The sequence below is a fragment of the Medicago truncatula genome, chromosome 7 (assembly GCF_003473485.1).
Source record: "Medicago truncatula cultivar Jemalong A17 chromosome 7, MtrunA17r5.0-ANR, whole genome shotgun sequence".
Taxonomy (NCBI): domain Eukaryota; kingdom Viridiplantae; phylum Streptophyta; class Magnoliopsida; order Fabales; family Fabaceae; genus Medicago; species Medicago truncatula.
This window is the reverse complement of record NC_053048.1, coordinates 55,190,795-55,205,372: the sequence shown is the minus strand read 5'-3', so window position 1 is coordinate 55,205,372 and position 14,578 is coordinate 55,190,795. Positions and strand designations below refer to the sequence as shown.

General features: G+C 31.5%; 2 protein-coding genes across 2 annotated transcripts; one reads left to right on the top strand and one right to left on the bottom strand.

Annotated features, from left to right (window-relative positions):
* The first annotated feature begins 4,011 nt into the window (after window positions 1-4,011).
* Window positions 4,012-6,866, top strand: LOC11425690 (probable serine/threonine-protein kinase PBL26). The gene is made up of 5 exons (XM_039828030.1): window positions 4,012-4,123; window positions 4,302-4,480; window positions 4,603-4,792; window positions 5,180-5,571; window positions 5,907-6,866. Exons 1-5 carry the CDS (start codon window positions 4,012-4,014, stop codon window positions 6,864-6,866), a joined length of 1,833 nt encoding a protein of 610 aa, XP_039683964.1.
* Window positions 6,867-9,357: 2,491 nt separating this feature from the next.
* On the bottom strand, window positions 9,358-13,783 carry LOC11432841 (wall-associated receptor kinase-like 21). The gene is made up of 7 exons (XM_024770026.2): window positions 13,674-13,783; window positions 11,647-12,231; window positions 10,727-11,179; window positions 10,511-10,626; window positions 10,153-10,413; window positions 9,857-10,057; window positions 9,358-9,761 (listed from the first exon to the last, which is right to left on the bottom strand). The coding sequence occupies exons 1-7, from the start codon at window positions 13,753-13,755 to the stop codon at window positions 9,702-9,704; spliced, it is 1,758 nt and encodes a 585-aa protein (XP_024625794.1). The 5' UTR covers window positions 13,756-13,783; the 3' UTR covers window positions 9,358-9,701.
* Between the last annotated feature and the right edge of the window lie 795 nt (window positions 13,784-14,578).

Here is a 14,578-nt window from a genome sequence, read left to right as displayed (position 1 = left end):
AAAGATTTCAGAACATAATTCCTACAGGTTGTTTTTCAAGATAAAAAACAAAATAGGAAGACAAAAGAGCAACCATCCCTATTTTATCCCAATCGCCTATGTTCTAGGAATCTTTTTTTACAAGAAAAATGATATTTACACAATCATTTTGTGATAACTTTTGGAATAACGTCATCAGATTCACAATATGTTTTTACTCTCTCTCTCACCTTTTCTCTCTATTGTTTTTGTCTCAAAAGGAAAAAATGTTGTTTCATTTGTCTCAATAGTAAGTTAAGAAAGTTAATATAATCTTTAGGCTATGTATTTATTTTATTTTATTTTTTTGGTGAGGAGGCTATGTATTTATTTATAAAAATATATTGTAATATTATAATTTAACTTCATAACCTATGGGATAGAGTTCAAATTCCACGTGGATATTGTAAAGCGGTCATAAACAAGGCCGATCTTGTGCAAGTGCAACAAAACCTTAGCACAAGGACTCAAAAATAGAAGGACACAAAATTTAGATTAGCGTTACAGGTCCAACACACATCTACTCTCTCTCCTCTCATGCGGGCAAAATCGCAAGGAAAACGAAGAAAAATGAATCATGTTTACAAAAAAAAGTAGAAGAACGTCTTTTTTCTTTTGTGAAGTAACATAGTGGCTAGTAATTTATCTCTTAAGATGATTAAGTGGGTCTCTAATGTTCAAACCTCAACTCCTACATATATAATACAATGTTCCTCTATAAACTGAACTAAACATGCGAGAGCAAGGATGTCTCTTTTTTTGTAACTAGAAAATTAATCTTTTAGTGTTATTGATGTTATTTAGAAGTTTTTTTTATATCACTTACAATCTAAGGCTGCGATTGTTTCGGATTTTTCTTAGAAAAAATATATTATTTTCCCTTAAAATAATCACTTTTTTCATTTTTAAGTATTTGTTTAGGATTTTTAGAAAAATTATTTTATCAAAAAAATCTATTTGACCCTAAAATGAAAAGCTACTAGGATTAAATTTTCTTAAAATCTATTTTTTTTTTTCAAAAACAAGGAGGTAACACATTTACAAGTTGAAACTCATTTTTTTTAAATGGATTTTTATGAGTAGTAGGCAAACAAAAATAACTTCACCCTAAATAAGGATCCAATTTTTAAGCGTAGAATATGACCTCTAAATTGTTAGACTGTATGTTTGGTTATACCGTGGAGAGAATTAATTTTGATGAAATTAATTTAGCTTGAATTAATTTTAATCAAAAGTGAGTTGAATGTAAAATTATTCATGCTTGTATACTTTTTTTTGGTTACAAAGCTAATCAAAACAAGCAAAAAAAAAAAAAAAAAAAGAACAAAAGAACAAACTATTTTCTAGAGAAAAATGTTCCAGCTACATCAATCCTTATAAGACTTCGAAGGCCTTCGGGAGGTGAAGTGTGGAAGAAAAATTCAATATCTGAGGGAGATCCTAGACCAAAAAATGTTTGCATACTTTTTTTGGTTACTTCTCTTTTTTTTTTAGGGTGAGGGGATGGTGCCCCAGTCCAAGGGGAGGGAAAACCTTCCGGCTCAAAAAACACTTACAAAAGTATTTACATTTACCTCCTTCCAAAGGCACTAGCGGGGCTCGAACCCGGATTCTCTCGGATTTAAGATCTGTCTTTTTACCATAGACCAAGCCTTTGGATACTTTCATGTAAAAGTAATTGTTTATATATATATATATATATATATTGTGTGTGTGTGTGTTTTGTTTGAATAGTGCGGATAAAATATAGGCTAAACTCTACTTTTCGCCCCCTAAGTTTCAAAATGTTGCGATTTTGGCCCCCTATTAAAAAAAATGGCAAAAGTAACTCCCTATGTTTAGGGAAATATGCTCTTTTGACCCCTAACATAAGGGAAATATGTTTTTTGACCCCTTATCTTTACAAAAAGTTGCGATTATGACCCCTTTTCTGGGACACGTGGCATCTTCTGAGCAATTTTGGGATGAAAGGGGCCAAAATTGCTATTTTTTCTAATAGGGGGCCAAAATCGCAACATTATGAAACATAGGGGGCGAAAAAGTGCAGTTTAGCCTAAAATATACTTTTGAATTTGAAATTACCAAAAGAGTCGTGATTTGTTGAACAAATCTCAACTGTCTATTTTGTTTAATTAAAGTGTGCGTAATTATTTGTTAAATTAATAGGGTGATCTTTTCTCCCTTACTCGTTTTTCCATCGGCCGTCAACACACAAGAGAGTTTAAATGAACAACGGTGATTCATGTTTCTTGTCGCTATCACAGGTCTCAAATTCTCAATTACACTACTATCTCCTTTTTCATACCTAAAGGGTGTGATCTTTTATTTAAAGGGATTTCTATGTGATCTATTGAAACCATTTTCTGAAATTCAATGCAGTTGATATGAAATAAACTCATCTACAATGCCACAGATTACTAGCTTCATCTAATTGCGATTGATCTTATAAATTTTAGATACATTGTTTGCATCAGTTTGAATCCATGTGTGAAATGGTGGAGAACAACGAGTTTTCAAGAAGGAATGAATGAACATCATGACAGTGACGTACGGTGCATTCAAATTGAGTATTTTTTGTTAAAACAAATTGAGCTAATCAAGTTCATAAAATTCAAATTATCATGAAACAAATTGAGCTAATCAAGTTGATAAAATTCAAAGTTAGCACAAAAAATAGAATTCGCAACTTTACATATTTTTCATAAAATTCAAATTAGGTTCAAATTATATTCGACTCAGTTCAATTCTTTATCAATATCATTTGCACCTTTAAATTTTGATTGTCAAATTCTCTTAATTCCGTCTTAATTGGATGGATGAGAATAAAGTTTAAATATGGTTTTAATCTCTAATCATTTGTTTTAGTCATTTAAGTTGTTTTATTTGGATTCAACCATTTCAAGTTAAAAAACGACCGTTTTTCTTTATTGGTCAAGTAACCTACTGGCTAGAATTCACCTTTTCAAGGGGAATAAGTGGGGTGTCCGGGGTTCGAACACCGGCCCCTGTATATAATAATGCATGTCCTTGCCAACTGAGCTATACTCACGGGGACAATAAAAAAGGTTGTTTTTACTTTCTAACATCGATTTTCTGAGTCATATGACGTGTTTTTATTTGGTCACGCACGACAAGTCATAGATTAAAAACAACAATTTTTTAATTTACATGATCTAAAACTAAAAAAAAATAAAAAAAATTATAAGATAAAATCTAGGCTATTATTGCATGCATGGACTAAAAACATATAAAAATAAAAAAATACATAAATAAAAAGACAAATCTTCCAACTACCACAGTACCACGTACACGTTGTCTCCATTTCATCTTCAATATTGGCTGATTGCATGTACTTGTAATAAGTTGTCTCAAAATAAACACCACAAGATTGATCGATGATGTTAGTTATAAGATGCTTACTCCAAAGTTGATTTATTGAAAGAAAAGTATAAGTCAAAATATAACCGTAATTAACCAAAAGAAAACAAAGGAAACGTTGGATCCATCCTAGAATGGAACACAAATACTGATAAAACATACAAAAACAACAACATATATGCCTGAAATCCACAAATATCGGAATCTATGCATGTAAAAGGACATGCACGTACCTCAAAATAATGTCCATTCAAATTCTCCCCCTTTTCTCTCCGATACAACCTCAACATTTTTTTTTGCATTCCCATCATCATTGCATGCATGGCTTCCTCTTCCTTTCACCTTTTCTTCTTGATCATTCTCCTTCCATTTTTATAGCCTCTGCTTCCCTCTCTTGCATTGCGGGTTCCTTCAACCTCTTTTGAGGGAACCTTCCTTCACTCTTTTTCTTTTTTTATTTATTAACCAAAGAGTATAGAGAGATTTTGTTTTTTGTTTTTTATTTTTTTTTCCTATAACTTTTTTTGTTCTCATTGTTCTTGAACCAAAATATTTTTTTCGACATAAACACACCAATAATCTTTTTTGAACGTTTTCTAGATCCTTAGAACAAGAATGAATTGCTTTCCTTGTTTTACCTCTCAAAAGAGTAAGAAAAGCAATAGCAGGAGGGAAAATGGGGTTGCACCACCTCAAGAAAATAATAACCTTATAACCAGAACACCAGGTAATTAAATTATCACAATGTTTCAAAAAAAATTATAAATAAATAAAAAAAGTAGATTATATATTATTTGGCATTTTATATTCTTCATATAATCAATGGAAATAACATTTGAGAGATTTAATCAAATTGTTTTAAGCGATTTTGTTATTGACTTTGTCTCTCCAAATGTGACATGCAGATATCAAGAAACCAAAGCCAGCTGATGATCCAAACCAAGTTGACACATCAAATATTCAAGCACAAAATTTCACATTTCGCGAGTTAGCAATCGCAACAAAGAATTTTCGTCAAGAATGTTTGATGGGTGAAGGTGGTTTTGGTAGAGTTTACAAAGGAACAATTCCTGCAACAGGACAGGTCATAATAATAATAATATCAATTGAGTTCTTAATTAGTACATAAACAAATACTTTTTTTTAATATTGTTTTTACACTTTTATTACATGTGTTTGAATGTGTGTTTTTTCTCCTCTCTCTAGGTGGTAGCAGTGAAGCAACTTGATCGAAATGGGATTCAAGGAAGTAAAGAATTTCTGGTTGAGGTTTTGATGTTGAGTCTCTTAAACCATGAAAATCTTGTCAAACTCACTGGTTATTGTGCTGATGGCGATCAACGTCTTTTGGTCTATGAATTCATGTCGGGGGGCTCTCTAGAAAGTTGTCTTCTTGGTACTAACCCTTTCTTTCTTTATTCTTCAATTTTTTTAGTTATGCATATATTTCTATGTGCATGACAATGTCTAGTAAAATCATCATTTTGGATTTTTGGTCCTTAAATGTATGAGGCGTTGTTGCTCCTAACTGTATTGAAATTATAAAAGCATAGATTTAACTGACTAATAGAAAACAAATTAGATATTTTTTTTTAATGGCAAATGTTAGTAGTTGCTATGTTAGTATTTTCTCTCTTGTCAAGATTTGATCCCCAAACTCACTAAAGAAAGACACATTCATAGATGTTTTAGTTATGTAAAATGAATGTTTACTAGACATAATCTTTTGCAATTTTAGTTATGTAAAACTAATATAGAGCACATTTATTTGGTTTTGGCGCAGAGCGAAAAAATGATCAAGATCCATTAGATTGGTATAGCAGAATGAAAATAGCATCTAATACTGCAAAAGGATTGTGGTACTTGCACGACAAGGCAAATCCTTCAATTATATACAGGGACTTGAAATCGTCGAACATTTTGCTTGATAAGGATCTTAATGCAAAACTATCTGATTACGGACTTGCCAAACTTGCTGGTAAAGATAAGGCTAACATTGTGCCTACAAGAGTCATGGGTACTTATGGTTATAGCGCCCCTGAGTATGTAAGAACAGGTAACCTCACCTTGAAATCAGATGTGTACAGTTTTGGAGTTGTCTTGCTAGAGCTCATTACTGGAAGACGAGCCGTTGACACCACAAGATCGCACGACGAGCAAAATCTAGTTTCATGGGTACACAAACTATAGCAATCTCTTTTCAACATTACTTTTTGTCCTATATAAAATAAAATACAATATGAGATGATTATGGAGTTTTTTTGTGTTTTAACTCTCCGATTCCAACGGTAAGGGCCTTTGGTAATCTAGAGTTCAGTCGGAACTCTGGTTAATTATTGATTCAACCAGGATTCTAACTTGTGATTCCCGAATGATTTGCCCTTAAACTAATATTTTGGGAGCTTTCCTAAGTGCAATTTCTCCAGTATGATATAAACTAATATTTTAAGCAATATCTTTGATTCTCTTGTATCTGTTTTGATAATTTTATACTTGTAACTGCTGAGCAGGCACAACCAATATTTAGAGATCCTAAAAGATATGGAGATATGGCAGATCCAAATCTGAATAAAAATTATCCAGAAAAGGATCTGAATCAAGTTGTTGCAATTGCAGCCATGTGCTTACAAGAGGAATCAGCAGCGCGTCCTTTGATGAGTGATGTTGTAACTGCTTTGAGTTTTCTTTCCACTTCTCCTCCTCCAGAAGCTGTTCCTGCACCTCTTCCACCTCCCAATTGTACCTCCCAAAAGAGTGTTGCCACTGCCGATGAAAGTGAGAGCGAAGATGATAATGACAGCCATAGTTCCGATGAAGAGCGTTCTGTTCATGAGGATAAAAAGTCTATTACAGCAACTAGCGCAAAACACCAAGAATATGATGATGTCTCGGATACTGAAGGTGATTATTATGATAATGAAAACCAACATGATTATAGTTCACAAGATGCTAAAGAAACAAAGGAGTTCTACTCCAAGTCAAGCTGCAAAAGCAGCACCAAATCAAGGAAGGGGACCGTTTCTTCTGGCCGAAGGAACAACTCCAGTTCAGATTCAGAAAATGACCACGAAAGCAGTAGGAGAAAGCATGAAGTGGATGGAAGTTTAACTCAGAAAAGCAGCAAAAAATCTGCTGCAAGAGATTTAAGCCAGAAGAGCAGTAAGAAATCTACGGTAACAAAGGATTTAAGCCAAAAGAGCAGTAAAAAATCTTCTGCAAGAGTTGTAAGTCGATCATCTCATAGCAGCAGCGATGAGGAGTCACACGATGGAGGTGTTCTTCTCAAGCGCGGTGACAGTAGGCCATCACATGATGGAAATGGATATTCCTTTGGCCTAGTGAGCAGTGATAGCGAGGAAGGATCACATTTTGATCGCACGAGCACGAGGGGGTCTGAGGAGGGAAGCTTTCACCATTTCCAACATTCCAGCAGCAGAAAATCAGATGAGGGAAGTGTTCATTCACGATAGCTTGCAATTGAACATGCATTCATCTATGCACGCCGCACTTTGACACATCTTTGTATATTTCTGTCAAAGTCTTGTTTATACATCAATCAGTTTGGTTGAGCGAGACAAGTATAACATAATCGTATATATATCAAAATATTATAACTTGAAACTCGACCACCCGCACATATATATAAACTTTGTTTTGTTCAGTAGAGTTCAGCTAAATTCATGTATTTACCTTTAGTTCAAGAACAAGTGTGAAGATAACCGTGACCCTTGTTTGTATTATATTATTTCTTATTACTGTTGTCACAATTACATATAATTATCATACAGGAAACAAATCTTATATATTGTCTGTCCTATTGATCAGAAACTCAAATAGCTATTTTATTCTAGCAATTCAACTAGTTAGATAGATATACAACAAGCCATTGAAAATTTGTTTGAGTAGTTATGATAGATTATATCGGTTTATTTTATCCAATATGATAAGTTTGTTTAGCAGCATCACTATAAAGAAGGCTAATGCAAGATCATTGGCTCAAGTAATTTTCTCATGTTCACTTCTCTAACTTGCTGGAAAGATATGAAGAAATAAGTAGCATGAGACGTGTATCTTAAGGATTATTTCACTGTGGAGGTAATTTTAATGATGTGAATATCCATCTGGACTCTTCTGCAATGAGCTCCAGTTAATTTTTTTTGTTAACTCATTGCTGTTTCTTCTTCATTTATGAGGCTAATTTCACGAATCATAAATATAATTATGGGCTTGATCTTCGTTTTTTGGTAGATGTTGTTCTGTTTTGCGTGCAGAAAGTTGCCTTGCCTTTCTATTCTACTGTCATTCTCTCTAGTTTATATTAGGGTTAAGAGGTCTTTACCTCCTGTAATATACACTTTTGGTTTTGCCCCCTGTAAATTTTTTTTTTTTAGATTCCGTCCTTGTAAAATGAAGATTCTTCAAGATTGCCCCCTGAGCCCTGTGACTCAGCAGAATCTATGATGTGGCACCTACATGGCTTTTTCTTTTTATTTTTTATTTTTTTTTGCTTGCCACGTGTAAAAAATAGTTTACACATCATTTTTATTTAAAAAAAATTAAAATTTAAAAAAACGAAAATCATATTTTAAAAAATCTGAAAATTAATTTCCAAAATTTTAAAAAATCTGAAAAAATTCAAACTATTTTTTTAAATCGAAAAAAAATTAGATTTTTTTTTCCAAAAATTAAAAAACATTTAGATTTTTTTCCAAAATAGAAAATTGTCTTATCTTTTTCGAAATTAAAAAACATTCAGATTTTTTTCGAAATAAAAAAGTTTTTTTAATTTTTTCTACAAAGAATGAAAATTCTGAAAAATATTTTAATTTTTAAAAATTTGGATATAAATGTTTTTAAATTCCAAATATTTAATCTGAAAAAAAAATTTGATTTTATTTAAATTTTTAAAATCTTAACTTCAGATATTTTCGAAAATTTTAAATTTAGAAAAAATTCTGATTTGTTTTTGAAATTTTTGATAAAATCCAGTTTTTTTTTTTAAAATACTTCCTAATTTCAGAAAAAAAAATATTATTTTATTTTTATTTTTTTAAATAAAAAATGCTTTTATGGTATATCATTTCCATTCTCGAACTTAATATATTTCCAAATTTTCCAAAAAAATTATACTAAATTTAAAAAAAAATCCGAATTAAATTAAAATTATAAAATTCGAAAAAAAAAAGTATTATCTAATTTTTATGAATTTGTAAAAAATATTTGAATTTTTTTCTAATTATTTAATTTCAAAAAAGAATTTATAAAATTTCTGAAATAAAGATTTTGAAATATAAAATATTTTTTTTATTTTAAAAAATTAAATTAAAAAAATCTGAATGTTTTTTCTGATTTTATCAAAAATCCGGAACTTAATTTTTTAAAAATATCTGAAATATTTTTCGATTTTTAAAAAAAATAGATTTTTAAAAAGAATCTGGAATTAGGAAGTATTTTAAAAAAAATCTGGAACTTCATTTTAAAAATAAAAATTTCAATTTTATAAATTTTTGAAAAAAAATTTGTAATTTTTTTTTTCTTATTTTTAAAATATTTTTCGTTTTTTAAAAAAAAATAGATTTTTTTATTTTTTTTTTAATTATAAATCACATGTAAATTATTTTTTACACTTGGCATCCAAAAAAAAATTGAAAAATAAAAAAAAATGTCACATCATAGATTCTGCTGAGTCACAGGGCTCAGGGGGCAATCTTGAAGAATGTTCAAAAAATTTTACAGGGGGCAAAACCAAAAGTGCCCTATATTACAGAGGGTAAAGACCTATTAACCCTTTATATTATTATAAGAAAATACAAGAGTTTCTTACGAACATGCATATCCATGTACCAGGAGATGGGTAGAGATCTATATATTAGGACAATCAAACAGGTTATTCACTATTCAGTTCAATCTAATTGTATATCATAATATTATTGTGAAATCTGAACTCAGCTATATATATAATTAAATAAAACAAAGACAGTAGCTACGATTCAAATTTCCATTGCTTCAAGTCTATAACACGCTTCTGAATCAAAGATCTGAATGACTGCAAAAACATTTGTTTTTTTTTTCTTTCTGTTGTATGGTTTTTTATGGGGCCCAACACATTTTCTAGGTACACCTTAAGATCTGCGAGCGAGCGAAAGACAAGGGAACCATGTCACATTTTTTAATACAGTAGTGATAGTTGTATGCTGAAAAATAATATTATATGTACTGTAATGTACATGTTCATCTTCCAATTTCCAGTTTCACTTCTTCAATGTTTTACTCATACACACATATATGACCACTTCGTCGAGGACTCAGTTAGAGCTAGATGTTGATGTTGATGTTGATGTTGTTGATGGTGTTGGGGTTGCCTTCTGCATAAACCGAAAACTGTTGTCAGCTTGGTAAGCTCAAAATTACAATAAGCACCAGTTAATGTGCTTGTGCAAATTATTATTAGTAGTAGTACCTTGCGTGAATCAAGGTCCCTATAGACTTTGTCCAATTCGTCAAAAACAACCTCAATTGGTGGGCGACCCGTGCTTGATTTGGCAACACAAAGTACTGCAATCTGTAAAATAGATCCAAAATCCTCCTTATCAACTTGTCCCTTTAGTCGCGAGTCTACAAAATCCGACAATGGACGCTTTCCCATACTCACATCTCTTGCCTACAAAAAGTAAAGTTGCATACATAATTGAGTTGAATTATATACTATATAATCTAGTGTAATTTAATGTCATGTAAATGAGTGAATTGTACTACCTTTCTGGTGAGCTGATCTCTTGCATCAAGATCCAACTCTATGACTTTCTGTCCTGACAGAATTTGCAAAGCAACAATTCCAAAACTATATACATCACTGGCACAAGTTAACTTGGCATTACTCATGTACTCTGGATCCATGTAACCTATAGTTCCTCTAACATCAGTAAAAACCTTGCTCTCTTCCATGCCCATCATCCTTGACAATCCAAAATCCGACAGTTTGGCTTCATATTTCTCAGTCAAAAGAATGTTTGTAAGCTAAACAATAAAATCAATACAAGGCATTAAGAAAACATTTTCTAATCATTCCCAATTAAGTGCAGAATCCATTCCAGATTAACTTCATCACACTTACCTTGATATCTCTATGGACAACACAACCCTCTATATGATGATGGAGATACTTAAGCGCAAATGAACATTCTCTCAAAATCTTCACTCTTGCTTCCCATGTCAAATGGCTGTCTCTTCCTGAACATAGTCACACACACATAAATAAAATCATTGTTTACATTAACATTGGAATATAGTGAATGATTGATCAAGGGTAGTGAAGAGTAGAGAGCATTACTCAAGAGATGTTGAGCAAGATTTCCATTGGCACAGAACTCGTAGACAAGATATCTTTCGCCATCTTCCATGCAACAGCCAAACAAGCAAACAAGGTTTGGATGACGAAGTCTAGAAAGACCAGCAAGTTCTCGAGTGAAAGAATCAGAACTAGAGGTGTTACTCTTTGTCAAATGCTTGATGGCCACAACTTGACCACTTGGCAAAACACCTCTAAACACTTCACCCGCACTCCCGCGTCCAAGGTTTATCTTTTCATTTTCAAAATTCATGGCATTTTCAATTTCAGTTTTTGTGAACCAGTAAAGTCCAGACCAAGTAGCTATCTGTTTCAACTGGACGTGCTTCTTAACAGGCTTCTTCTTTGATACACATTTTACCAGAAAAGCAATAATCAATAATGCTAAGATAGCTATCACCAACATTGCCAACACAAGTTTCTTCATTGATGATTCTAGGTTCACAAAACAAAATTATGTCAATTTCATTGTTAGTTTATTTATGACAATCTACACCATTATTAGTGGTGTATATTTTTCGTCAAAAAAAATCGTGAAATAGACTATTAAACGGACTTACCAAAAAGTCAGGTCAAACCTTAAAAATGAGCCTATGGCAGACTAATAGGACAGATTGAAGCCTAACATTTTCAAAGTAAGTCATGTTCAGCCTAGCAAAGTTTAACCTAGTCTATTTTCACCTTTGTTATGTAGCACCGGAAAATTCGATTGAAAGCGTGTGTAGTATCAGACTCGTGTCAGGATGTGATACCAACACATATATTATATTCAATTATTCACTTTTCTCAAATTATTACCAGTGGAGACATATTAGTGTCGTGTCCAGTGTCCCTATTTGTGTCAGTAGTTCATAGACTCTCACCCCTAAGTGTGATTTATAACATTGGTATAATAATCTTACTCTTGTTATGTACTGCTGGAGGTGGCAAGCAGCGCAAGAATTTGTCAGCAAGGAAAGGATCATTTGGTTGTTCAAATGCAACAGCAACAAGAGCTGCTACTCCACAAATGGCTCTCTCAGTATCATTGCTCATTGTGTCATATAAATTATCTCTCAGATTCAATATTGCACTTGTACAATCCGCACACGACTCATCAAACGAAAGGTCGAAGTGGCTGCATTGGTTCAATGCATCTGAGTACTTTTGCGAGCCTTGAACAGTTAGCAAAGATAAATTGGAGCATTGAGAGCTACCAAAGTAAAAGTTATCAAAGCCACATGAAGACAGTGACATCCCTGGTTGTGGATGAAATGATTGGTTGCAACTTTGCCATTGTTCTTGAGAAAGGAACATTTGTCCTTTTGTGTTACGGACTTGTGAGGCCATGGCATCTGACAAAATGGTCAGAGCATTTCTGCAGCAGAGAGTAGTTGGGAAACCATCACTGCCACTGCCCCATTTGGTTATATCCTCTTTTGCACCCCCACATTCACCAAAAGGCATATATTCATTTTGGTATGCATTGAAATCCAATAAACATGTACCTGCACCAAATGGAAAGAGTTATATAATTTTAGACACGCAAATTTAACATCAAGTTTCAACAACAAATTAGATAGCTAAGCACAGTTCAAATATGTATTTAATTATAATCGGTAAATGGTTAATGATTATAAGAAGGTGTAACAACTCATTAACAATCTATTAACAACTTTTTTTTTTCTTCTTAAAAAAAAAAAAAACAACTATTGTTAGATCAATATTTATTTTTGCGTTTGAGTTTGAAATCAGTTGACACAATCCCCTGTATATATATTGATCATCTAATTAACTGCCTTAATTGCATATTAGAATTGTTTTAACCATCTAATTTACCGTCGAATTTGTGTTAAAATATCCTCACTCAATTGAAAACGTATTCCCAGTACCAAATGCTAAATCAAAAGTGTACTTTCTTTTTTTTCCTCGTGCAACCAAAAAAAAAATCTCTATTTAAATTATTTAATTTTAATCATAAAAAAATATAAAAATGAAATATTTACACACTTATTAAGTAAAGGATTAAGAATTCATACACAAGAATTCAAAGTGTATAAATTTAAGGGTTAATTATGTTTTTGGTCCCTATAAATATGTCAACTTTTCGTTTTAGCCTCTCTAAAATTTTCCTTCAACTTTTAGTCCCTATAAAATTTTCAATCACTACTTTTGGTCCCTATTTTTAAGTAAATTTTTGTATTTTCTAATGAAATTGTGCAGAAATGTATAGAATATTATAAAAATCACTCCTTAAAAAATTTATTATTTTTTAACAAAACTTGAAATAAATATGAATTTTTTAACGCAAAAGATATAAAAGTTCATATTTAATTCATAAAAAATTTTAAATTTTTTTGGGAGATATCCTTATAATATTATACATTTTTTTGCAAAATTTTATTTAACAATGTGAATTCTACATATGAGTTTACTTTAAAGGAGGGAGCAAAAATAATGATTCAAAATTTTATAGGGACTAAAAGTTAAAGAAAAAATTTAAAATGACTAAAATGAAAAGTTGGTATATCTAGAGATCAAAAACATATTTAACCCTAAATTTAACTAACAACTTAAACAATAGAAATGACGTGTTCTTGGAGGCTAAACAAATACAATTAACCATATACTTTGTTCTACTAGTTAAGTTTATGTCCGGAAACCTGTTGCAGATACCTCAGACACATACATATTTTATTTGAGTCGGTCCATCCAAATAGATGAATTTGCTTAATTAAGCTGTCTTAAAGATTCTCAGACATATTATAAATTAACACCTTAAAATAGATTTATATTGTGATTTTGACATTGATATATTATATAGAATTAAATTAAATTCACAATGATAATTGATTGTATAAGATTAACACTAATAATAACACTATAAAAGAGTAAGGAAATAGTAATGATAAAATAAAAAAATAAAAAAGAGTATGGAAATTGAGCTGACCTTGTGTGTCATTGGGTGCAGAAGATAGAGAGTGTATAAAAATAGCAAAAATGATAAATGCAAAGACAAGGTGGCGAGCCATGGCCTTTGATTTGCATAATAGTTATATACAAGAAAAGAGAAAAGAAGCAGCGCAACGTAGAAATTGATGATGACAAGGTGACCAAATTTTTTCCATTGGACAAGTTGAATTGAGTTGATATAGACTCATTTTTCTTTGTAAATATCGAGAATATGGATATTCTAATTACAACACACGCTACTCATATCACAGCTTGTATCTTATGCCTTGCAATTGTCACCAACTGTGAAGCCCGGATACGAGATACAATACGGATACGATACTGCACCGATACGGAAAAATTTCAAAAATCAAGATACGATACGGCTGGATACGTTAATAAAAAAAATTATATAATTAAATGTATTATAAAATTATAATCATTTTTTTATTATGCAAGTATATTAACAAACACAAGAAACCAGGCTCGTAGCACATTAATATAAATATAATATTGACGATTAAGAGAGTGGTAATTACATACGCAATATATACCAAAAAGAGCACCAGCAGTGTTATACATCAATGCTACACTATATCCAAAAGGAACTTGTTAGTGCTATACTATATCGATCCAAAAAAGAATCACTATATCCAAAAAAAGAACACATCAGTACTAAGAGTTAACACTAACAAGTAACTAACGTTTATAATGTTTTTATTCTTATTTTTTACACACAAAAAAAAAACAGAAATCAAAATAATATAAAAAAAAACACAAGTATCCGTGCGTATCAGGATGTATCGGAAAGTATCGGATAATTATTTTTTAAAAAAATAAAATTTAATATTTGGATACTCTCCGGATACGTATCGGGAAGTATCGGGCAGGTATCGGTGCAGG

What these genes read in the sequence shown, in the direction of transcription:
- LOC11432841 (XM_024770026.2), bottom strand. Translation starts at nt 13,755, where the DNA reads ATGGCTCGCCACCTTGTCTTTGCATTTATCATTTTTGCTATTTTTATA. An exon ending in TGCACCCAATGACACACAAG is followed by an intron (nt 12,232 to 13,673) that starts GTCAGCTCAATT and finishes CATTTGGTGCAG; the next exon opens with GTACATGTTTATTGGATTTC. An exon ending in GGGACCTTGATTCACGCAAG is followed by an intron (nt 9,762 to 9,856) that starts GTACTACTACTA and finishes CGGTTTATGCAG; the next exon opens with AAGGCAACCCCAACACCATC.
- LOC11425690 (XM_039828030.1), top strand. Translation starts at nt 4,012, where the DNA reads ATGAATTGCTTTCCTTGTTTTACCTCTCAAAAGAGTAAGAAAAGCAAT. An exon ending in CCTTATAACCAGAACACCAG is followed by an intron (nt 4,124 to 4,301) that starts GTAATTAAATTA and finishes TGTGACATGCAG; the next exon opens with ATATCAAGAAACCAAAGCCA. An exon ending in AGCAAAATCTAGTTTCATGG is followed by an intron (nt 5,572 to 5,906) that starts GTACACAAACTA and finishes ACTGCTGAGCAG; the next exon opens with GCACAACCAATATTTAGAGA.